The sequence below is a fragment of the Astyanax mexicanus genome, chromosome 10 (assembly GCF_023375975.1).
Source record: "Astyanax mexicanus isolate ESR-SI-001 chromosome 10, AstMex3_surface, whole genome shotgun sequence".
Lineage (NCBI taxonomy): Eukaryota > Metazoa > Chordata > Actinopteri > Characiformes > Acestrorhamphidae > Astyanax > Astyanax mexicanus.
In genome coordinates this window covers 48,669,523-48,693,402 of record NC_064417.1, presented here as the reverse complement: position 1 = coordinate 48,693,402, position 23,880 = coordinate 48,669,523, and the positions used below count along the sequence as shown (strand labels likewise).

Genomic DNA, 23,880 nt, shown 5'->3' with positions numbered 1-23,880 from the left:
CGTCATCACTTCATGTTAGTGCAAAACATCCTGCCAAACCCACAATATTAAGATCAACATTTAGTAATTACTGTATAGTATTAGTGTGTAATATATACACAATTGGGACACAGCCCATCTGTACATGATTTCCATGATTGACAGAAACAGGCCTCAGAAATAAAGGTAAAGCAGTAAGAAGGTACTCTATGGAGTTTTATTTCACTTTGTACAGCACTGAGACCTAATAAATATGGTTCCAAACAAAAGAAAGACTGTTAAAATGAAGGTCTTTAGTAGTACAAAAAATATATATATATCCATGATTAACAACTGTTAGAGCACTCACTTTCTCACTGAGGAGATCACAGTCACATCCTACTGTCCAAAACAGTTCAGCTACTGACAAGACTACAATGGAATACTTATATATGTGTGTGTATGAAAAGAAAGGTACAAAACACAGACAACATGTAAATGAAAAACCAAGATCCTTTACATCACTCTTACAACGCAATCCTTGGCTTGGATACTTCACTGTTCAGTAGAGGCACGCAATGTTGCTTCCAAAATTACTAACTGCGCTTCCGATGGGAATGGGCACAGCATATATGGCCAGCATATAAATTAAAAATTGTACAATTTTACAATTCCCAACAACCTCCTCAATCTTGGACACATTACCAAAATACATTCACAGATTTATTCCATCTTTCCTCTTACAAAAGAAATACAAAAAACATAAATACAGAATTTGCCCCTGTATGCCTCAGATCCTTTACTGGTGATGTAAACTGATCTATTACTATTGTGCCAGAAAAACAAAAATAACATAATTAAATTATACAAAACATGAGATATGAAACCGTAATTTTATCCTGGTGAGTGCTGAATCTTCATATTCAATCCCTGTTCAAGCCACGGGAATCATACTGAAGTGAAAGTTCTTGAGGATGGTAGAAATTTGCACAGTACTGTATATATTTAATGTCTTTTGTTGGTCATGAGATGATTGTGTAATATTAGCAGTTTTATCCGCTGAAGGCTGTAAATAAATCTGTTAAATATTTACCGTCATTCACTTTTGTTGAGTCCTCATTACATAAAACATCATTTTTACCTTTCCATACAGCCTCCTCATGAGAAAAGCACCAAATCTATACACTAACCTAAGTTACAAGAACTAACACCAGCTGGGAACGATCGATTTGAATCTGAATTAATTGCTGAATGAACACAGTGACATAATCTTATGATAATTAATGTTCCTAATGAATGTGTTGAACAGTATCAAACTATAGCATGATTTAAAAACAAAACTGGAGTGAAGTCCATATTTGTTCCCAAACTCATCCTATTGAACCTACTCATGCTTCAGCCTTCAACAGCTCTAGCCAAAATCATTCATTAAAGGTACAATACATAGGTTTAATTTTTACAGGTCAGTCAGTTTACTTTGAGGGTGTTTTCACACTTAGAATTAGTTTGGGTTGGTCTGGTCCATATTATTTAACTTTTTTTTTTTTTTTTTAAATTTGAACAGTTCTCCATTAATTTGGTTTGGTTTGTTTTCATACAAGAAAAGAAATAAGTGCACCAAAATGCATCACAACAAACCATATGAGATATATGTACTTTCTGCCATTTGGTCAGACCTGTTTGGGGAGGGAGTAGGAAAATATAGTGATAAATAAAAAAGAAAAATGCATTGAGCAATGGCAGATGAGATGACACTTGTTCATAGCTGTAGTAAATGTAGTATATTGGTAAAATAATATACCATAAACTACACCTACAACAGTTCATTTGGTCCAGCATCTGAGAGCAATTGAATAGTCATTTATTCACACCTGCCCTAACAAACTGCATCAAGGTGAAACGAACCGGTTTAACCAGACTAAAAGGTGCAGGTCTGAAAACACCCTAAATTATCTTTTACTGACGCTTTCTGAAGGCAAATCACAAGAAACTGCCTTGTGCCATCACAACATGCCACTATATAAGATTCAACAATAATTATTCCTATTGTTAGGTAATATTAATCTTGGTTGATATTCATGATACAAATATTTAATGAAAACTAAGATATTGTACCTTTAAAGACAAGGAAGGTAAAGAAGAACTGTTGTTCCATTATTTTTTTTTGTGCTCTTACGAAGCACAACTGACATAAGTACTAACAATTCGAACAAATACATGATTCTTACAAACCCGTCCCCACCCCACCATAGCCCTCCCAAAAAAGCACCTTAAAATTTCACTCATATTCTCACTTTTTTTTTTAACTGGGGTTCAGGCTTCTGTTAATGACCATATTGGCCTTTCTTTAGCCAATTAAATTTCATAACACAATTAATTTAGCCCTGAACATAAAAGGCACCAAAGTCTGTACGTCCATGTCTACTCAGTATGTCTCTGGTATGACAAATTCGAACTCTGTCGTCGCGTTCTCCACGTTCATTTGGCCTCCGGGTCGAGGCGGTGGACCCGGGCGAGCGTGAGCACCCGGGCGCGTGTGCGCCTCCGGCTCGACGAAGACGTCGTCCCAGTTCAACATTTTGCTTTCGCCAGGAGGGACCCCCTGGTTCATGAAGTGGGCTTTGCCAGGGTTTATGTGCTGGACAAGTCCGTCCTCGTTGATGACCGGAATGCCCCCCGCTTCCTCAGAGACGAAGGAGTACGGCTTGAACTGCAGAGTTTTACAGGGAAGAAGGCGATACAGGTTGTTGTCTGTGTCGTCCTTCTGCTTCCTGCCTGAGGGATCTTGATTGTGAGCTTGTTTACAGTGAGAAGACAACAGCTGGTAGTTGAGGAACATCTCATTACACACCAAGCACTGATAACGCCGCTCTCCTGTGTGCGTAATCTCGTGTTTGGTTCTGTACTCCGCCAGGGCGAAGACCTTGTCGCAGTACCGACACGGGTACTTCCTCTCCCAGGAGTGTGTGTTGAAATGGCGCCTGAGACTCGTCAGGCACACGTAGGGACGCTTGCACACGGCGCATACGTAAAATGTCTTGCCGTCCATGATGAGCTCATAGTGATCCTCCTGCTCCGTCTTGGCCTTCTTTTTGCCTTTGGCCGTGCTGCTCGACACACTGCTCGTACTGTTCGGAGATGTCTGTGGTTTTCGTCCAGGACCTGCTCTCGAGTCTCCTTCACCTGCGTCCTCTCGGACAGGAACAATATCATAGGTGTTCTCCCCTATGTTAGCATAAACCTTACATCCTGGTGAAAGCGAATCAATTTCTGAGGCTTTGTCTAACGTTATCGTCTTTTTGGTGGATACGTTTGGAGTGGCGTCCATTCCAGGCCCGTTATTAGTGCTGAAAGCCGGCCTAACATCTGACAGTTTTATTTTGCCAGGCTGGTCTGGTGAAAGCTCCATCAAGACCTTCTTCTTCTGAACGCCGAACACTTCATTAGCTTCTGGAGAAAGAGAGGAATTGTGTGCTTTGGCCATGAAACTGTTCACATGTGCTGGGGTGGAAGGTGCACTGTGTGATGAGGATCTCGCAGGAGAAGTGGGAACACTGCTGCTGGACTCTGGAGACATCATGGGCGGGCTGGCGAGAGGTGTTGGCTCTCGCTTGGGTTGAAGGTGATTTTGAACTGTACCAACCTCTGCTACACCCTTAGAGGAAAGCTCCTTGGATTTCTTAGATTGGTCCACGTTCACCCATTCTTCGCTGGAGACTTTTTGTTTTTTCGCCTCAGGTTCTTCTTCAGCATCCGTACTGTGAGGTGGCTTGGTCTTCTGAGCTTTCGGGGCTTCCACCTGCGAGACAAACAGGACATCGTCGCTGTCCGTGTCATCTTTCCCAGCGCTGCTGCCCGTCATTCCAAACTCCTCAGCAGACAACGAGAATGATTCAGTGATGATGGGCATGTTCTCTGTCCCAGACTCATTCTTCTCAGTGGAGCCAATATTGCCACTCTCGCCTTCTTTTGACAAGCCAGGTAAACCCCTGACCTGTGATAGCGGTGTTGCAAGATTGGCAATGAACTTGACGCCCAAGATCTGGCCAGCACTGATCAGATCATCCAGTTTGTCAGATCGAATTCTGACTAGTTTTGAGCTGTATATGTAATTCAGGATTATTTCAAATATGTCTGACTTGATGAAATTCAGCTCAATGACTTGTCCCGCAACGGAAAAAAGCTGTCGAAAGTAAGTGCTGGATGCGGATAACATTGTCTTGTGTGCCCTAAACTTGCGGTCCTGAACGATGATGGTCACATCACAAAATAATCCGTTGTGTCGCTGCTCACTGATGGACTCCAGCAATGACATGGGAAACTGGGTGTCTGTAACAGATATTAGCTTTAATTTCGCCATCCCTGTGAACAGAAAAGAATAGACAGCGGCTTTTATTTAGTATATCTAAGTCCTTAACATGCGTATCTTTAATAAACGGTTTTGAAGTTATATAACTAGCACAAAAGCCAAAAACAGTCTAGCTATTAAGCTTATGACAGCATGCAACAGTAAATAACTATGAAGTAAAGCACAAAAATAACTATATTTGGAATATTTAGTTGTCATGGCTAAGTCGACTGACACTTTTATTTAGATGGCCAATGATATGGCTAGCAGGTTAGCTGAGCTAGCTACTCTAAAAACAAAACAACAAAAAGCGTTTGATTCTTAAAGCAACAGTCTGTGAGTTTTTAATGAAAATGTGTAATTGCATCAAGTAAGCTAAAAGTACTTTTAAAACATGCAGTGTGGTGCAGCAAAAGCTGTTACAGCCAGATCCCAGGACCTACAAGACACCTTGATTTTTTACATTAATACGTGTGGTTTTGCAGGAATGGTAGCAGTCTCTTAAGGACTGCTGCTTTAAAAATACTTTCGTACTAAAGGTAGGCTTTTACTTTGTGTTTCTCTACTTTAACTTAGTTAAGTAACTAGTTACATGGTCATCTAACTTTATTACCTATCTGAAATAAGAAGAGCTGATTTAGTAAGATGTTGGAAGCTAACACTAGGGCTGCAACGATTAGTCGATATAAATCGACCATGTTGGTTATTTAAATTTGTCGACTACAAAGTTTATTGTCGACTAATCGTTACTTTGGAACAGTACCGTATATGCCGAGGACAGAAGCGCAATAAGAGACGGGGCTCATAATCCAAGAAATATTTATTGGATTAGTCGACTACCAAAATAATTATTAGTTGCAGCCCTAACTAACACTATGGCTGTCTTAGCTAGTTAGCTTAGCTAACCTAGCTTACCTAATAAACCGGCGTAATATGCCTAATTGGTATTCATCTTAAACATTAGCTAATGTATCAGTGAAACGGACCGAGGTTAGCTAACTAGCTAGGTTAAATCTTTAGTTTGTAAAAGCGCTTTGACAAGTAACTATCCATCTTTCTACCTACCAGACACCTTGTTTTTTTTTTTTTTTTTTTATAATGTGGTTTTGCAGGAATAGTAGCAATATCTTAAGAACTGTTGCTTTAAAATACTTTTGTACTAAGGGGGGAAATACTACTTTGTGTTTCTCCACTATTACTTAGTTAAGTAACTAGTAAAATTAACAAATGTGGTTTTGCAGGAATGGTAGCAGTATCTTAAGGACTGCTGCTTTAAAAATACGTTTGCACTAAAAGGGGACTTTTACTTTGTGTTTCTCTACTTTTACTTAGTTAAGTAACTAGTTACATGGTTATCTAACTTAGTTACCTATCTAAAAAAAGAAGAACTGATGAGATTCAGTGAGATGTTGCAAGCTAACGCTATGGCTGTGTTTTAGCTAACCTAGCTTAGCTAAGCTAATAAACCTGCGTGATACGCCTTATTGGTATTCATCTCAAGCATGCTAACTAGCTAGCTATAGCATTAGCTAATGTATTAGTAAAAGGTTAAATCTTCAGTTTGTAAACTTTAAATGGGCTTTGATGAGTAATTGACTATCTAGCTGGACTTTAAAACCATACGCTAAGTTAGATAGTTAGAAAAAAAACATTAGAAACGTGTAACGTTAGCCGGCTAGCAGGTTAGGAAAGCTAACGCTAATCTGAAAACAAAACAACAAAAGCGGGATAAATAATGAGTCGCTCCGCATTAAGACCCAGCTCGCTGGCTGATTTTCATTCAGAAAGCAGTAAAACAACAATCTAACCCTTTTCTGCCGGTCAATTTCAGATATGTTGCACATATTTCTATAATCCGAGTAAATAATGGAAATAAAAGCAGACGGATCTGCTAGATGCTAAGATGTGGCCACTTTATCCTTCCTGCTCAGGCGGCAGGTCGAGGCCTGGCCCGCAGCTGGCTGAGAGTGAACTTACTGCTACCCGGACTAGCACGCTTTTAAAGCCAAGAAATATGTTTATATTAAATTTAAACACTTTTATATGAAATCGCGCAGCGTTCACGATAGCATACCTGCACTGCGGAGCTTCTGAGTCCAGTCTTCGGTTTCAGAAGAAAGAAAATAGTGGTTTTGTTGCGGTAGACAACAAAAAAGAGCCTTGTGTGAGCTGGCGCAGGGCTGCGACTTACCATTCAACCAACAGGAGTCGCAAAAGCATCCGATGGGTGGAGGGAATATTAATTCAAGGATTTGTCATATATATATTATACATTATGTATATTAAGGAACACATAAGGAATCATGTAGTGCACATAAAAGTGTTAAACAAACCAAAATACTCTTATCTGGGTAGCTGTTAACTTGCAGTTTCTGATGCTGGTAACTCTGATGAACTTATCCTACGCAATAACTCTTACTCTGTCTTTCCTGGGGCGGTCCTGATGAGAGCCAGTTTCATCATAACGTTTTTGATTGTCTTTGTGACTGCACTTAAAGATGCTTTTAAAGTTTTTGAAAGTATGACAAGATGTGCAAAGCTGTCAACTAAAAGCAAGAGGTGCCTAGTTTGAAAAATCTAAAATTTAAAACATATTCTGGGTTGTTTAACACTTTTTGTTTACTAAATAATTCCATGTTTTTTTTTTTTTTTTTTTGTAGTTTGCTTGTCTTTCGTATTAATCTACAATGCAGAAAAATAATCGAAGGTGGTTTCCTAATGTATCAAACATATTCTGGTTTATTTAACATTTTTGTTTACAAAATAATTATGCACGTTTTCCTGTCTAGCTGTATTATCTTCAATATTAAATTTAAAGAAAAAATATGACAATACTAATATTTAAAAAGTTCATTAAAACCTCTAAAATATTATCAAAAGGAAGACAGATGGTTATTAGAAAAAAATCTAAACATTGATTTTTGGGGGGGCAAGAGTGGCACACGGTCACCCAAAAGCAGTGTGAAAGACTAGTGAAGAGCATGCGAAGTGAACAAGAGCATGTTGTGAATTTGATTTCTGAACTTTTCCTGAGTGAAAACCTTAGTATTGTTATTTCTAAATATTTTAAATTGCATATTTTTTGTTAGTTTGGTCAGTTCTGATTGTGTGCAAATACATGCTATAATGACCATATTTTTATACTTAAACATATACCTGATATGTAAAAATATAAATAAGAGAAATTGAACATTTTGAAGTGCTCTCTTATTGTTTGATAGAGCTGTGTATAATAATATATAATACATTATAATTTTTAATCTTGATAATGTTGTGTAGCTGCTCCAGTGCTGTAGGTGGCGACAGTAAGCACAGTGTGTGAATCTACATCCAGCCTGAACAGAAGGCAGAAGGAGCAGACCACAGCAGGCCTAAACGCGTAGTAAACGAAAGCTGAACTGTTGCTTTATTCTTTTGACGAATTAAATACTTTATTTGAGTTTCAACGTATTGGATATATTATATGACGGTTGAGTATGTTAACTAGATAAGTCGGGGGCAGTGAACTAGCTCGGTTAGCTAGGTTAGCTGGCTAAACATTTGAGTTTAGTTTTGTTGTTGTTTGAGTAATAGTGTCCAACTCAGTTATGTAGCGTTAAGCCTTTAAAGTTAGTGATTATTTAGCTCTGTGGTTTTTAGAGCAGAATAAAATCGCAGCTAAAAGCGGCTTTAAACTGTATTAAAGCTCTAGATAGCTAAAGTAAAGATGCCGGAGCTGGAAGACAGCCCCAAAAGGCGGCGGCGCAGTCGTTCTCTCAGCCCGGCCAGCGACGCGAGTCCAGCGGCCAAGAGCTCCAGACACGACGGGCCCGAGGAGCGGCCAGCCCGGTGGACGGAGAGCAAAGAGAGGAGCAGGAACCGCTTCAGGATGGCGAACTCCCGCAGCAGGTCCAGATCCAGGTCTAGATCCAGGTCCAGGGAGCGGGAGAAGATGTCCTGGGATCGGGGATACGGAGGGTCTCGGTCGGATTACTATGATAAGAGAGATGATGCCCAACGCCAGAGACAGGAGGCTTTTATCGCCAGGTAAACAAACTACTTAAAAATACTTAAAGTTGTGATCCGGTGTAAAATGGACTTGGGTTGTAGTGAAACTAGGGCTGGCCCGAATAGCGTTTTTTGAGCTCCGGATATTCGGCACTGATTCGAAGCGAATATTCAAATATTCGTTTTTAAAAAAAGAGGTAAAAAAAATAAATAAATAAAGCAAATCACGGCCCCTTTAATCCACTGAAAAATGTTCAATTTGCTCTGACCGACGAGACATATTCACCCCGGATTTTTGGTGTTTTTATCCCCCATATTTTTTCTGTGTTTTTAGCTCAGATTTCTTTGTGTTTTCATCCCGGAATTTCTGCTGCCCCACACGCGGCTTATCCGCTGCGTAAGCAGGCTAGGAGGCTGCTGCTGCACGGTTTCTCCGCTGCGCAAGCCAGCCCAGTAAATTGCTGTTTGTGTTTTCACACTTAGGCTATTTGCTTAAAAAAACAAACAAAAAAAACGTTTGTTCAGGAAGTATTTTATATTCTTAAACATTGGTAATTATATTAGAGGACAGTCATTGTAAACTGTACTTGGTCTATTTCGGTTAAAGGATTGTGCAGGGCATATTACTGATTTTGTATTTTTGCACTTGGGCTATAAGCTCAATATTAAATATTTCGTTTGTTTAGAAATTATTTTATATTTTAAACCATGTTAAATTATATTAGATAAGAGGAAATTCGTTCAGACATCATTTTTGTAGGCCAGGCTTTTGTAACCGATTTAGCCCCTACTGTTGCCACATTACCCCTTACGTTTTATTATATAAATCAGTTTCGAAGAGCCTGCATTTTTTTTATCATGTATAATAGAGGTCTGCGCGAGACTGATTTTTAAACCAACTCTTCCACGCTCCCGCGTTTCTGTCTCGTTACCGCTCCGCAAAAAAATTGCTTCTTTTAATCCCGCGCCCGCCCGCCACATAGTGCGGTCCCGTTCCTTACCCCAGTCCAAACACCATCGGTGTGTGCGTGTGTGTGTCGGTCCATCCTGCGCGTTGAGAGTTTTCTTTAGGTTTTTTTTTTTTTTTACAATTATTACAGTTTTCTTAACTATTTATTAATTTGCTCCCGCATCGTCTGGATTAAACTCCCGCTCCAGCCAATAACAGTTCAGTTCTGTCCCGCGCGCAAGATATTCTGACGGGACCCGCGAAAACAGAAGTGGTTAGAGTGAGGTGGAACTCTGGAAAGGAGAAAAAAAACGAATATCCGAATACCAAAATTAAAAACCGAATACCTACTCAACGAACGAATATCCGAATACCCGAATATTCGGGTCCAGCCCTAAGTGAAACATAATAATAAATACGAACTTTTGTCGAATAACCCACCTCTATAATCCCCCAGCATTCCCAAATACAGCGCTTTTAGCCAATACTCCCACAATGCTAGTGAAATGGGCATAGAGTTGCCCATGAAATTAAAGCACTATTTTACACCAAGCTCAAAATAGCTCCACACTTTAATGGCTTTTAAAAGGAAGCACTGAGATCTTTAAAATGCACAAGTAGTTTATTAAAAAATAAATACTCTTTATACGCACAGTACCATTAGGTAATTATCTAGGTGCTGCCATCTTTAAAGGAGAACTCCAGTGTAAAATTGACTTTTGGTGTAGTCAGACATGATACAGAGTACTTATCTTTGTTGAATCGCCCACTTCCCTGCAGCTTTCTGAAAATCCAGTCATTTTGTGCCAGTAATAACTTTAAAAGTGCACATGAAACTTATTATAAAACACTGTTTACAACCTGTAGTGAAACCTAATCTTCGGCCTCCTACACGTTTAAAGTAAAGTCAGGATCAGTACAGTGATGGTGGAGCCATTTATTTGCATTAACACTGCTATGCCCCTATCGCTAGCATTGTAAGCCTGTTGGGAGCATCAGATTAAAGTGCTGTATTTCAAAATGCTGGAGATAAACAGAGGTTGGCTGTTTGACAAAAGTTTGTTCTCGTTATCATGTTTCACTACAACCAAAGTGTATTTCACATGGACTTCTTCTTTAACATACTCATTCTATAACAGTGTGGGGTTTCAACAGTGTTGAGGGGACATGCCAAAGCCCTAAAGCAGTAAAAGTGACTTTCGGGTCACTGCCTTCAGGATTAACCATGTATTTTTCTCTTTTTAAGGCGTTTGCAAGAAAGGGAGAGGATTGGTGAACTGGGATGTCCTGAGGTCTGGGGTTATTCACCAAGAGTCAGAGAACCAGAGTAAGTGTAAACTGGATAAGCTAATATCCTGTTAACTACAGTAACTTGACATGTAAACTAAATTACATACTTTGTTGTATCTCTCTCTTTTGCTTTCCAGCTCAGATGAACACACCCCTGTTGAAGAGGACGTGAAGAACGGCAGCTCTGATTCAAGTGCAGAAGGTGCGATTCAGTCATTAACTAGTACCAGTTGCATAAAACACCTTAAAACTGTCTTAGTTGTTATCTAAGGGCTTTCTTAAGACAAATTGTCAAACATTTAAATATCCCTATCTGTGTGTTTCCTTAAAATTATTTAAGTGACCCAAAATATTTGTAGTAGTAGTCACTGTAGTAGTAGTTTCCCCATAGTTAAGTGAAACATCTGCTTGTTTTGGCCATGCCCAAACCATGTGGGAACACAAAACTTGCATTTTGGACTGCTCACAATTCTCAAAATTTCTAAATTATTTCTAGGAGAATACTAGATGTTACATTCTTTGATTTAGAATAGATTTTTTTATCTTCCTTCTTATGCTTATTTTAAAAATAAACCTGTAAAGCATTACATGTTAAAGACATGGCTGAGGTAATTGACATGGTTAAGGCAGTTGGTTGGTGATTCAATTTTTTTTATTCAGAGGAAAGAAAAAAGAAGAAGAAAAAGAAAAAGAAGTCAAAGAAGAAGAAGGCACGGAAGCACTCGGAGGAAAGCGAGACAGAAAGTGAATCAGAAGGTTGGTCTGTTTTCATTTTAAGGTTTATATAAATTGGATCCCCATTCTTCACCCAGTTCTCAGGAGCTCAGTGAAAGCAACCCATATATATATATATACACACACTAAATACATTTTTATATTTTGTTGCAGTACTATATTTGTGAAAAATGAATGTCACCAAGAATATTATCACAAAAATACCCTATAATATTGTGATCTTATTTTAGAGCCATACCACCCAGTTTTATGCCCACTGATGTTAAATTATTTCAGGATTGAGTGTAACCACTTCCACTTTTCTCTTTAGCAGAAGAGGTGAAGAAGAAGAAAAAGAAGAAGAAAAGCAAGAAGTCAGTTAACTATTCTCTCTTGTACAGTTTTTATGTGATGTTTTAAGCTTTGTTTGATGGTAGGTTGAGCTCTTTTTCAGAGTATATTTGTCTTCATAGGAAGAAATCGAAGAAGAAGAAGGCTAAGAAGAGCCGCAAGGAGTCCAGCAGTTCCAGCAGTGATCAGTCTGAAGAGGAGGATGAGGATATAGATGGGGAGCTGTGGGTGGAGAAAACTGGTCTGGAGGAACATGTTGTTGGACCTGAAGCTCCATTAACTCACATGTCGCAGGACGATAGACCATTAGAGTGGGTATCTGTTTGTACATGCCTGTTTGGGAATAGGTTTTTTAGAATCATACCCATTACTAAATGAGTTTTTCTTTCCCTTTTTGTAGTTTTGGTCATGCTCTGCTCCCTGGTGAAGGTGCTGCCATGGCGGAGTATGTGAAAGCAGGGAAGCGTATTCCGAGAAGAGGTGAAATCGGCCTGACCAGTGATGAGATTGCAGACTTTGAGAAGTCTGGCTATGTGATGAGCGGAAGCAGGTATGTAGATTTAAGATAAAAAAAATAAAAAAAAAACAACATTAAAGCAACAAATTACTAGGGATGCACATGACAAGATTTTGACAATGTTTAAAAACGATATTTGCTGATTTATTTATTGTATACCGAAAAAGGACCAAGTGGCCATGCTACTACAATTGGCTGACACTTTCCACACTACATTAAAATCCATTGAATTAAGCTATTTTAATTTCTTTTTGTTTGTTTTAATAGATCTATTTCTTTTTTAGACGTTCATTTATTAAAGAGGGATTAAAGCTGTGACCAGTCTTTATAAGAACTAGTTAGCTAAATAAATGTGAAACCAAATAAATGTTTCAGGAGAAACCTTTTATTTTACTGTTTGCATACAGTTGGATGAAAGCTAAAATGTAAGGCAAATTAATGCCTCTGCCCACATCGGTCACATCCCTAAAAATTACTTTAAAAACCAACAGTACTTACAAATTTTGCAACAAAAAAAGCACAATAACTAAAAGAAATGTAAAAAATATATAGGTACATGCACTTCATATAAATACTAGCATGTATACATGCAAATACTTCAATTACAGAAAAAGCAAAGGACTTTTGTCTTTTTTTTGTTTGTTTGTTTTTTACTATACTGCACTAGTTTGCAGTTGTGGATAAACTTGGCTTCCTATACTGAACTGACCCCTCCCTGTTTGCTGCAGACATCGGCGTATGGAGGCTGTGCGTCTGAGAAAGGAAAACCAGATTTACAGCGCAGACGAGAAGAGGGCCCTGGCATCCTTCAACCAGGAGGAACGAAGGAAGAGAGAGAGTAAAATCCTGTCCAGCTTCAGAGAAATGGTCTACAGGAAGACTAAAGGCAAAGAAGAGAAATAGGGCTGTCTGTCTATCTGTCAGCCGTCTTCACTTTCTATGTACAGTGGTATAATTTAGTAATTCTATAATGTTGTGGAAATACTGAAATCTGCATCGAATGCAAGATTGTTTCGTTTTTTTGTTCGCTTTTGCTAAATCCTTTCAGTATAAAGCAGAGTTGATTTAATATCAGTACTTTTACTTATTTTACTGTTTTACTCTTTAATAAAGTGTGAGTGGTCATCTTACAGATGATTGAAGTGATGATGCACTTTTACATCTCTTTAACCCTTGTCCAGTCTGCAACAAATGTCAATAAAACCTTTTGAATAATTAAATAAATCTACTGTTAACTGGAAAACACAACCTGCCTCTGTCCTCATGTAGCAAAGTGTAATTGAGGGTACATAAATAGGTGAGCCTGTCCTGTGTACTTCAAAATAATCAATAACACTTCCTTGTGTTAATGCATTTTCCAGTTATTTATTTGATAGTACTCACTGTGTACGAAATGTTTAAATGCAATAAATGTAAATTATTAATTAGGCAGATTTATTATTTAATTTACAAATCTACTTATGCAAGTCACGTGTAGCTTTAGAGGTTTCTCTTAAGTGCAGAAAGCTACAGACTAAGCCGTAGGATCCGAGGAGCATTTCAAAGAATGTCCCATGATTTTGAAGGGATTTCCTTCAGGATCTCTAAAAAGATGTGAATCATTACAATAAAAGGTAACGGATTTCTAAGAAATAATTTAGCTGCTTAGTCTATATTTTAATTGTTAATTAATCAAATATCTAATATCATATTTTCCTAGATATTCAAGATGTTGGCTCCTATAATTTTAAAACTTTTTAAAAACTACATAGGACATTTAGAAGCACAAACCCTGCAAACCGTGTGGTATTCTCCACTTTAAGTTATAGTACTTGCAGTTGCACAAATTCTGTTAACGCTGTTTTTGGATTAACTCACTGTCTCACTGTAAAAACATTTATATGATTTGGTTAAATTTTGCACACACTGTAAAAAATATTTTTAAACTTTTAAGTTCTGTAGCTTTCCCAGTTAACTAGCTAACTAGCTGACTTTCATAACATGAATTAAAACACAGATAAAACATGGTATTTACATTATTTTAATAGACAACTGAACAAAATTAACATTTCAGACATTTCCATTGTTTTGTTACAGGGCCAGAGCTTGTGGGTGATCTTCAATTAATGTTTTCCAGTCCCTGTGAAACCCGAAAATACATTTCAGTAAACATTTTTATGTTTAAAGTTCTCACACATATCATGAAGAATGGCATTAAAAAAATATATACACACTAAATAAAACTGAATTAATTACCTTGGAATGGTAATATTTTCCCGTTCCTGACAGCTGCTTGTCTCTGTTCATCAGATACCACTGGTAAGGAACTCTCACAATTCTTTTTTCCTAAACAACACAAAAAAAAACAGATGCTATGTAAGTTTTAGGTCAGGAAGACAATAATCAAGAGATTGTCTGTGGTCTGTTAAATTTGCACAGCTAATTTACAGCCTTACCCTAAAAGAAATGCAATTTAGTTCCAAGTATAAAAATGATCTATATCGGGTGAACTGGCACACAAGGTTGGTTCCTAAACAGGTTAATTTTTAAATAATAAATGTAGGACAGTTGCGAAAATTATCTGTTGTAATTTCTACGCCATAATTTGCGTCAAACTATACTGAGCTTACAGAAGGGCAATATGGCCCTAAAATAATATCACCACATTTCATGGCACTTTTGCGATATGAAAAAACACTCAAAATATTTTAGTAATTTCAAGAATAATAAAGTAGCAGAATAAATGCTAAAGTTTTATACAGTATAACTGGTTCAAAAATGCAGTAGAAACAGTATTTTTTACTGCGAAGCTTTCTGTATGTTTTCTCAAATTGTATAGGATTGCAATGTATATGCCTGCAATAAATATTTCAGCTATTATTTTGGTAGATTTCTTTGCTACACCACATAGGTTTTATGTTACATAATTCTTTTTATGTTATAATTTTGGGAAGTCTTGGGAAGTCACGATAATTACATTATTGGCTCATCAAAAATATGTGGATATTATCTCAATAATATTTGATATTCATGATATTGTCTATGGTGTTTATTTATATGTTTGTTCACATATGACAGTGAATAGTGTGAACTGCAGCAGGTGAAAAAAGTATTTATTTCCCAAAGTATGATTCATTAAAATTGTGTAGTCTTTAAAAGGGTATGAACGCTTTGTTATGATGTTGTATTATATTGTATTATATAATAATTTCTTTGACTATATATGGTCCACAAAAAAATCTGTTATTATATCTAACTATTTTATAATAATGTAGGGGTACGAGTTAGCTATGAAGTGTGAATGGAATAGATCAGTGCAGGACTGCATCCATTATAACACACACACACACACACACACACACACACACACACACACAGTGCATCTTTCCTCTGCTGACAACTTTTATTAGATGTGGATTAGGGGTGGGCAATATTATATCGTATACAATATATCGTGACACAGAAATATTGTGATATTAAATGATTAAATGATATTAAAAAGATGTTCTGTCTTAAAAGTAGTCTATTATTTACTCCAAAGCTTTAAGTGTATTTATTGTGTAATTGTTTTAGTTTGCAGTTTATATGCATGCACTAAATATTCTGCAATATTTTTTGCTGCATTATATTATTTTATGCTATATTATTTATTTTGCCACATTGTGATTATGCTGTTATACTATTACACTATATTCCCAAAATTTATGAATTATTTTTCTGTTTTCCTATATCGCCAAGTATATCGTTATCGCAAAAATACCCTGAAATATCGTGATATTATTTTAGAGCCATATCGCCCACCCCTAATTCGGATTTCATTTTCCAGCAAGACTTGACACACTGCCCACACTGCCAAAAGTAATTGGCCTTAAATAAGTTAATATTCTACTTTTCTGCTCTGTGTGTTACAGCTTTACAGCTATTTTCACATCTAGAACTGAATTTCTAAAATAAAGTAACTTTTGATTGTTATTCTATTTTTTTAGATGCTCTAGTTTACACATATACAGCAGTGCAGTGTGTTCTGAGAGCAGCAGGTAAAGCTAGGCTGTTACTCACCTTCCCTCCGTTGGTGAATTTGTGGATCTGAGCGGTCGCTATTCCCGGAACAATCAGACACACGGTCATTATTGCGAAACCGGGGAGAATCTCATACCACATCCCTGCAGGAGAGACTGGGGTCTGCCTGTCAGCGGAGTTTAGGGGGAAATTTAATTCCTTTATGCTTTATTTCTGCTCTATTTTGGCCAAAATGTCCCCTTGGCTCCACGGTCACAGGCCGGTTTCCGCTGACACACTTCCTGTAGAGAGTTTCACAGTGAAATAGTACAGCACCCCCTAACGATAACGAGGAACCATGATCCTTTATATTTTAAATAACACTCTAATCTCTTTCAATCTAATAAATATTTTATTATTAACCATATTATAATACTATGACCATATAATAAAAATATAATAGTTTACATTTCTTCCATATTTTATGTCCTTTAGAAACTCTGACCCTCCTTGAATAAAAAAGGTTGGTAAATCCTTAAAAGGATTGAAACCTTACAATTATTTGTATAGTATATATGTAATATAACATATATGCATGAGTCAGAATTTCTTGTGTTTCAGAAATACTGAGTTTTATGGAAGCCCTTTCCCGGCACCTAAAAAATTCCATTGTATGTATATTTTTTATTATTAAGTAAATTGTTATCTCATTATTCTGTGATGCTAAATCATTATTTTGAGATGCTATCTCATTATGTTTAGATGCTTAGTACTTAGTACTTCAAAATAACAACTTAGTATCTAAAACTAATGACTTTGTGTCTCAAAATAACAACTTAGTATCTTAAAATAATAATTTAGCATCCTAAATTTAGTATCTTAAAATAATGAGATAGCATCTCAACATAATGACTTAGCATCTCAACATAATGAGATAGCATCTCTACATAATGACAGCCTCTCAACATAATGAAACAGCATCTCACCATAATGACTTAACATCTCAACATTATGACAGGAAATCTCAACTTAATAACTTAGGATCATCATAACGAAATATCAACATAATAAAATAGCATCTCAACATAATGACTTAGTATCTCAAAATAATGTGATAGCATCTTAATATAATAATTTAGCATCTCAACATAAAAACTTAGCTTCTCAGCATAATGAGTTAGCATCTTAATATAATAACTTAGCATCTCAGCATAATGAGACAGCATGTTATCATAATGAGATAGCATCTTAAATGAATGAGAAAGACTTAGCATCTCAAAACTGTCTTAGTATTAAAAAATAATTCGATTTGAGCAATGTACTTAATAATGAGATAATAATATTTTAATATTATAATTAACATTATTATATATTTTTACTAAACATGCTAACTTATACAACTAATTAATACAACTTCAATAATAACGCATTAATTAATAAAATAATTAACAAAACAAAAAGTCTGTGCGCTCCCCCTTTCAGCCAATCAGAGACGAGCTCCGTGTGACGCCGCTCAGTAGCAAAAGTTGTGGAGCGCTTCGGGCTGTTGACAGATTCGGAGCTTCTGCCCAAAACAGCAGCAGCAGCTCAGTAACTTTATCCCGCAGCAGAAATTCCAGCAGAGAGCATGAAGGAGGATAAGGAGAACACCCGACCCAGAGAGAAGAAGGTGGAGATTAAATGTGAGGACGGGGAGAAATCAGAGAGGCCGAATAAAGAGAAGAAGGAGACGATGACAAAGGTAACGATGCTTAGCTTAGCTGGCTAGCTAACCTAGCTGCTAGCTAACTGTTATCCTGTTAGCTTTAGCGAGCTTAGTGATTTTGTCTGTTATTAGTTAGCTAAGCTAGCTAGCTCTACGTGAATAAGTGGCCAACAATGAGGCTCTGTACATTTACTTTAGATACACATTTTTTAAAGAAAGTCATCTTATGTAGCTGTTTCTGTTAATAAGAGTCCAGCTGTAGCTGGTTTTGCAAACACTCTGGAGTTAGCTAACTAGCGAGGTTCACTTGTTATGTTGCTGGCTAACTAGCTAACGCATATCTGTTTTGGCTCAAAACTTAACTAACCAGCTACAGTAGTGTCAAATATCTTAACTGATCAATCAGTTAATATGCTAAAAATGATTCAAAAGCGTTTTGTCTAAGGTAGATTAGCTAGCAGCTCTAGATGCTTAATAAAATCCCAATGTAGCTAGCTAGCTCTGGACAAAATTGCGATTATTTCAGTTTTTGAATCAGTTTCTCTGATTATAAATTTATAAGTATATGTTTGAGTAAAATTAACATTATGTTTTATGTTTTAAGTTGTCAGACCTCAAATAATGGAAAGAAAACAAGTTCATATTCATGAAGTTTTAACAGTTCAGAAATCAATATTTAGTGAAATAATCACATTTTCATGCATCTTGGCATGTTGTTCTCCACCAGTCTTACACACTGCTTTTGGATAACTTTGTCACTACTGGTGCAAGTTCAGCTTGGTTTGATGGCTTGTGATCACCCATCTTCCTCTTGATTATGTTCCAGAGATTTTCAGTTTGTTAATATGAAATAAACTCATAATTTCAAGTGGTCTCTTATTTTTTTCCAGAGCTGCGTATCTGCCCTCCTGAACACTCTCACTGCACTTCCTTTTTGCATATGTTTACTTCTGCTTACTTTCTATTTATCATCTACAGTGACATAGGTTTTTTCTTGTAATTGTAATTCAGATTGTTTGTCGTCACAGTGTATTTCCTAATGTTATTTCTGTTTGTATTAGATCGTAATTCGCCGTCTTCCGCCCAGTCTAACTAAAGAAGAGCTGGAAGAGCAACTGCAGCCTCTTCCAGAAGTGGATTACCTGGAGTTCTTTTCTAGTGACACCAGGTCTGTCACACACACACACCTTTCACAAAAGAAAAAGACCAAATTTTAGATGTTTTATATAACACTTGGCTGGATTATGATTATATGAGTAAAATAACTTTTTATACCTTAAAATATTATGTTGAAGTGTCAGTCTTACTAACAACAAAATGCAGCATGCATAATTGTTAAATATTAATTCTTGAACATTGAATCAAAATGATATTACTGTAATAATAAACATAATATAACTGCACTCTTTGTGGTGGTATATGCTGCTCTTTAATTAGGATTTCTCTACATAATAATTTGCAAAACGGTGAACAAGCTATGTGTTCAAGACACTGATCAAGTATTCGTTTTCTTCGCAGCCTCTACCCTCACCTCTTTGCAAGAGCCTACCTAAATTTCAAGAATCAGGACGACATTGTTCTTTTCAGAGATCGGTTCGATGGTTATGTCTTCATTGATAGCCGAGGTTTGAAAATAATTATCTACTAGTTTTCCCTATGATTTAAAATACTTTGAGTTAAATATATGTGTAATTGATTGTCGTTCTAATTGTTTAACACAAAATGCATATTCAAAACATATTGTTGCCTTTTATGTGAAGGCCAAGAGTACCCTGCCATCGTGGAGTTTGCCCCATTCCAGAAGGTTGCTAAAAAGAGGAGTAAGAAGAAAGATGCCAAAACTGGGACAATTGAGGAAGGTAATGAGTTTGTCCTGTACATGCTCTAAGACAACATACAACCTGCAGTGATTATTTGTCCAACAATTAGTAATTTTATATTGCTTTTCATAGATGTAGATTACAAGAAGTTTCTGGAGATGTACAATGGGGGTGATGATGAGAAGCTTTCTTCCACCCCTGAAACATTGTTAGAAGAAATAGAGGCCAAGACAAAGGAACTTTTTGGTAAGCTTACAATTTTGATAACGCAAGTTAATTTAATACGCATTTAAAACTAGCGTAATGATTGAAGTGTCTGAAACTCTTTATGCAGCCAAGAAAACAACCCCTCTGTTGGACTTCCTTAAGAACAAACAGGTAAGCATGTATCTTATCTTGTGAGCTTGAGTTTTGAAATGTTTTTTCAAGAAATTGAGTCTTAATTTGTGATGGAGAATTAAAATAGAGATACTTTGAAATTTTATTAGTACACTTTCACTGAAATTAAGAAGATATTATTTGATGTAGGGAAAGGGGTGAACTGATTTGTGGGGAAAAAAAGCAACAAATAATTATTTTATTTAGTAATAAATAAAAACACTACTAATAAAACCATAAAAAAGGGCTATTTTTTTAGTGCAAGTGGGTGTTCACTGTTGGTTATTAAATATGTATTTGCCTATTATACCCTGTTCTTCCAGTTATGTAAGCTGTTCTTTTTTTTTTTTTTTTTTTCTTTAATGCTTCACAGTACATAAAGCAACCTTAGGATTTTTACTACTCCAAAGTTATTACTCTGAAACCCATAACCTAATGGGAAATGCTCCCCAATGTAACTGTGCAGATTGCACTACTGGATGGGCTTTAGGGTTTGCTGAATTAAGTTGAAGTCACTTTGATGCATAAATATACATTTTTCCTATTTTTGAATCTATTAATTCAGAGAATTAGGGAGGAAAAGAAAGAGGAGAGGAGAAGGAGAGAGCTGGAGCGAAAACGCTTGCGAGATGAAGAAAGGCGCAAATGGAGAGAAGAAGAAAAAAGGAAACGCAAAGAGGCTGAAAAACTGAAAAAAGCAGAGAAAGTGCCTGAAAAGGACAAGGACCAATCAAAGGAGGAGCAGCCAAAAATCAAGGTACATACCTGTATTTTAAATGCTGAGTTAGTATCAAAACAGGTAATAAATTTACTCTTACTTCTTCTTTAATAGATTTGATTTCCTCTCACTAACACTATATTGCTAAAAGTATTTGCTTACCCATCCAAATCGTTGCTCAGGGTACAATCACTTCCTTGGCCACAGGTGAACAAAAGCAGCACCTAGTCATGCAGACTGCTTCTACAAACATTAGTGAAAGAATGGGTCTCTTTTGGTAATATAGTGTATGCAATATGAATGTTGTTTTTCTGTTGTAGCTGTTAAAGAAACCAGAGAGACCAGAGAATGGGGATAGTGAAAAGCCAAAAGATAAGCCGAAGAAGCCGGACCGAGAAAAACTAAAGGACGACAGGCCTCCAGGTGGGGCGGATGCAAAGAAACGTCAGAATGGGGAACACAGAGAGGATAAGCCAAGAAAGTGAGTGCTAATGGCATTGTCTTTGTATATTTTTATTTTTGTGGAAATCACATTTTTTTTAGATGTGAAGTTAATCTCTGGCAAAGAATATTATCTGTTTGTCATTGATTACATGCTTCTTTTTTCACTTCTTTTTCTCATTACCTAATATAGGTTAGACGATGATGGACGTAAGGAGCACAGAGATCGTGATGCAGACAGAGACAGAGATCGTGACAGAGAGAGGGAGCGGCGTCAAAAAGAGAAGGAGCGAATCAGGAGACAGGACGAAGAGCGCCGGAGGAGGAGGGAGCGGCATGATGGAGAGAACACATACAAAAAGAGAGAAGATGAGGGGAAAAAAGATAAGGAGCGTGTTTGGGAAAAGCGAAAGAATGACAATACTGGGGACTCCTCTGGTCACACTCAGTCTGACAAGTCTGAGAGGCCCTCTAAAGATGGTAAAAAAGAAGACCATGTTAAAAAGGATCGATTAAGAAACAAGGTAAAGTTTTACCATTTTAGGATGATTAAAGCATCTTTTTTTATTATTACAGTAAATAAATTGATGTAGTTACCTCTTGAAAAGGCAATGTGAATTATGGGAGTTTGAGCAAGCGTGGGAAATTCTGTTTTCTAAGTTGTGCCCATGTTGGTAATACGACATACATTTCACAGGTCAGCATAGTGCTATTTAGCTACAGTGGGTCGTGGCGAAAGTCATGGGACATGATACTAGCTTAGATGTGATTTGGCTTGTCAGTGTAAAATGTCCAGCAGCCACAAATCTGCCTAATCATTGCTAACTAGTAGTGTGTGATATGGGCGAATAATATTACGATATTTCAGCACGTTTTTGCAATAAGAATATTCTTGGCAATGTGACAAAATATTTTTTTCCAATTTCAAGTACATACAGTTACGTAAAAAAAAAAGTATGTTTTATTGAGGCAGTTTTGTTTTTTATAATTTCAGTACAAACAAAAGAAAATCTTTAAATGTTTCTCTCATTGTAAACAGTACCTTGACTCTGGTATTGTGGAAAATAATAGTAGTGTGACAAAAAAAAATAACTAATGCAATAGCAAAATCTCATACACAACTAATAGCATATTTATTGCAAGCACAAACTGCAAACAAGCAAAAGTAAATACAGTAAATAACAAAAAAAATACAATATAGACTGCTTTCCAGAATATCGCAATGTCACGATATAGAGTTTTTTGTGTCAAAGATTATGGTGATATTATTGCCTATTCCTAACTGTATATATTTGTCAGTACCATTTTCCAAGGGCTGCACAAACTGTAGTTTACTAGTTTTGCACCAAATAGATACCTCTGCTTCAGTTAATCAGCTACACATTAAGTTGATTCAGAGCTGCAGTACTTTGGGCAAGCATCGGGTCTAATACGGAGTATGTTTAGTTTTGCCAGTCAGAACAAGTTTCAGCAGTATGAATTATTTTATTTATCAGTAATATGCTCTTCCATAATAGATTCATACATACTTCCCATTTTTTCCCAGGATCGGCCTGCCATTCAGCTATACCAGCCAGGAGCCAGGAGCCGCAACAGAACAGGTACAGGAGAGAGCCAAGCTGGGGATAAGAAGATTGAGCGGGAGGCCAAGAATACGCAAAAGGGGGAGGAGTGAGGAAAGGCCAAAATGTTAGCATGACACAATTGAGGAGGAATTCTGGTCAAAGCCAGGGCAAATCAGCACCTGACGAGTACGGTGCTGCCAAAGCAAGTCGTTCCTGTCCTTCTCAAGCTCTCTGTCAGAGAGACAGAGGTAAAACCCTGTCACCCTACAGTGCCTGAACGAGCCCCCTTTCATTTCTGTGTTTAAGAAAGACAAGGGACAGCTCTCACTCCCTGACTGATGCTTAGAGTTGAGCAGAGGGTTTAGCAAGAGAAGCCAAAGTGATTGGACCATGAGTGACCATGACTCAAAAGTGACCTTACTCCTGGTACACAGCCAAACTTATTGTACTTCACTGCTGTTCAGCTTTTCTGGTATGCAAGGCTTCTGCTTCTGTTTGTTTAATTTGCCCATGCTTCTGCAGATACAGTAGTTTTAGAAAGGATTCTTGTTTTATTTCACTGAATCAGTTCCTTCTTAATTGTTTTGCGATTCACTCGGTTCACAAGTTACTCCTTCAATATATAGTTTACACCACTGGTGTAGAGTTTGTTTGGATGATTTAAGGATTGATTTTTTTCAAACTATCCTTTAAATTGTACATGGAATATGAGCCATGCACTAAGGTGTGATTTGGTGACATTCCTTTGCCACAATCAGTTTTTTTTTTTGTTTTTTTTTAAAGCTGATGCTTGGTTGGAATTTGTTTGAAAAATCTTGTTAAATTTGTGAGTGGCCTTCCCTATTTTTGCAATAAAGCTTTACCCAACAAAGAAAGCCTGTCAAGACTATTTTTTAAATTGGTGTCTTTATTTTTTATTAAACATTGTATTACACAAAACATACATTCCCTGTCCCTCTTCCTGCCACCCCCAGACAAAACAAAAGAAAACTCTTCTCACATGCCACTTCAACATAATACCATTCGTATTTTCTTCATACCTCTCAATTTACATCTGCTAAATGAAAATACATTTTTATATGAATAAACAGAACCATTTAGTAGCTCTCCAAACCATCATTGACCATCAGTGAAGTTTGCATTTCATTTGTAAATCAAGGG

At 36.9% G+C, this 23,880-nt stretch overlaps 4 protein-coding genes across 5 annotated transcripts; 2 read left to right on the top strand and 2 right to left on the bottom strand.

Annotated features, from left to right (window-relative positions):
* Positions 1-177: 177 nt before the first annotated feature.
* On the bottom strand, positions 178-6,511 carry zbtb33 (zinc finger and BTB domain containing 33). Its single transcript, XM_007254432.4, has 2 exons — positions 6,381-6,511; positions 178-4,320 (listed from the first exon to the last, which is right to left on the bottom strand). The coding sequence occupies exon 2, from the start codon at positions 4,316-4,318 to the stop codon at positions 2,384-2,386; it is 1,935 nt and encodes a 644-aa protein (XP_007254494.2). The 5' UTR covers positions 4,319-4,320; positions 6,381-6,511; the 3' UTR covers positions 178-2,383.
* Positions 6,512-7,639: 1,128 nt separating this feature from the next.
* On the top strand, positions 7,640-13,362 carry LOC103046082 (NFKB activating protein). Of its 2 annotated transcripts, none has more exons than XM_007254431.4 (8): positions 7,640-8,332; positions 10,489-10,569; positions 10,670-10,734; positions 11,193-11,288; positions 11,581-11,620; positions 11,720-11,908; positions 11,998-12,147; positions 12,843-13,362. In XM_007254431.4, the coding sequence occupies exons 1-8, from the start codon at positions 8,013-8,015 to the stop codon at positions 13,015-13,017; spliced, it is 1,116 nt and encodes a 371-aa protein (XP_007254493.2). In that variant the 5' UTR covers positions 7,640-8,012; the 3' UTR covers positions 13,018-13,362. The 2 variants fall into 2 exon arrangements, with proteins under 2 accessions (XP_007254493.2, XP_007254492.2); XM_007254430.4 differs by having other exon boundaries at positions 11,578-11,620.
* Positions 13,363-14,118: 756 nt separating this feature from the next.
* On the bottom strand, positions 14,119-16,400 carry ndufa1 (NADH:ubiquinone oxidoreductase subunit A1). The gene is made up of 3 exons (XM_007254429.4): positions 16,153-16,400; positions 14,350-14,439; positions 14,119-14,233 (listed from the first exon to the last, which is right to left on the bottom strand). The coding sequence occupies exons 1-3, from the start codon at positions 16,252-16,254 to the stop codon at positions 14,213-14,215; spliced, it is 213 nt and encodes a 70-aa protein (XP_007254491.2). The 5' UTR covers positions 16,255-16,400; the 3' UTR covers positions 14,119-14,212.
* A 1,205-nt stretch (positions 16,401-17,605) lies between these two features.
* upf3b (UPF3B regulator of nonsense mediated mRNA decay) lies at positions 17,606-23,594 on the top strand. The gene is made up of 10 exons (XM_007254428.4): positions 17,606-17,833; positions 18,859-18,965; positions 19,316-19,422; positions 19,558-19,656; positions 19,750-19,863; positions 19,952-19,995; positions 20,561-20,752; positions 21,034-21,194; positions 21,348-21,678; positions 22,701-23,594. Exons 1-10 carry the CDS (start codon positions 17,720-17,722, stop codon positions 22,827-22,829), a joined length of 1,398 nt encoding a protein of 465 aa, XP_007254490.3. The 5' UTR covers positions 17,606-17,719; the 3' UTR covers positions 22,830-23,594.
* The last annotated feature ends 286 nt before the right edge of the window (positions 23,595-23,880 follow it).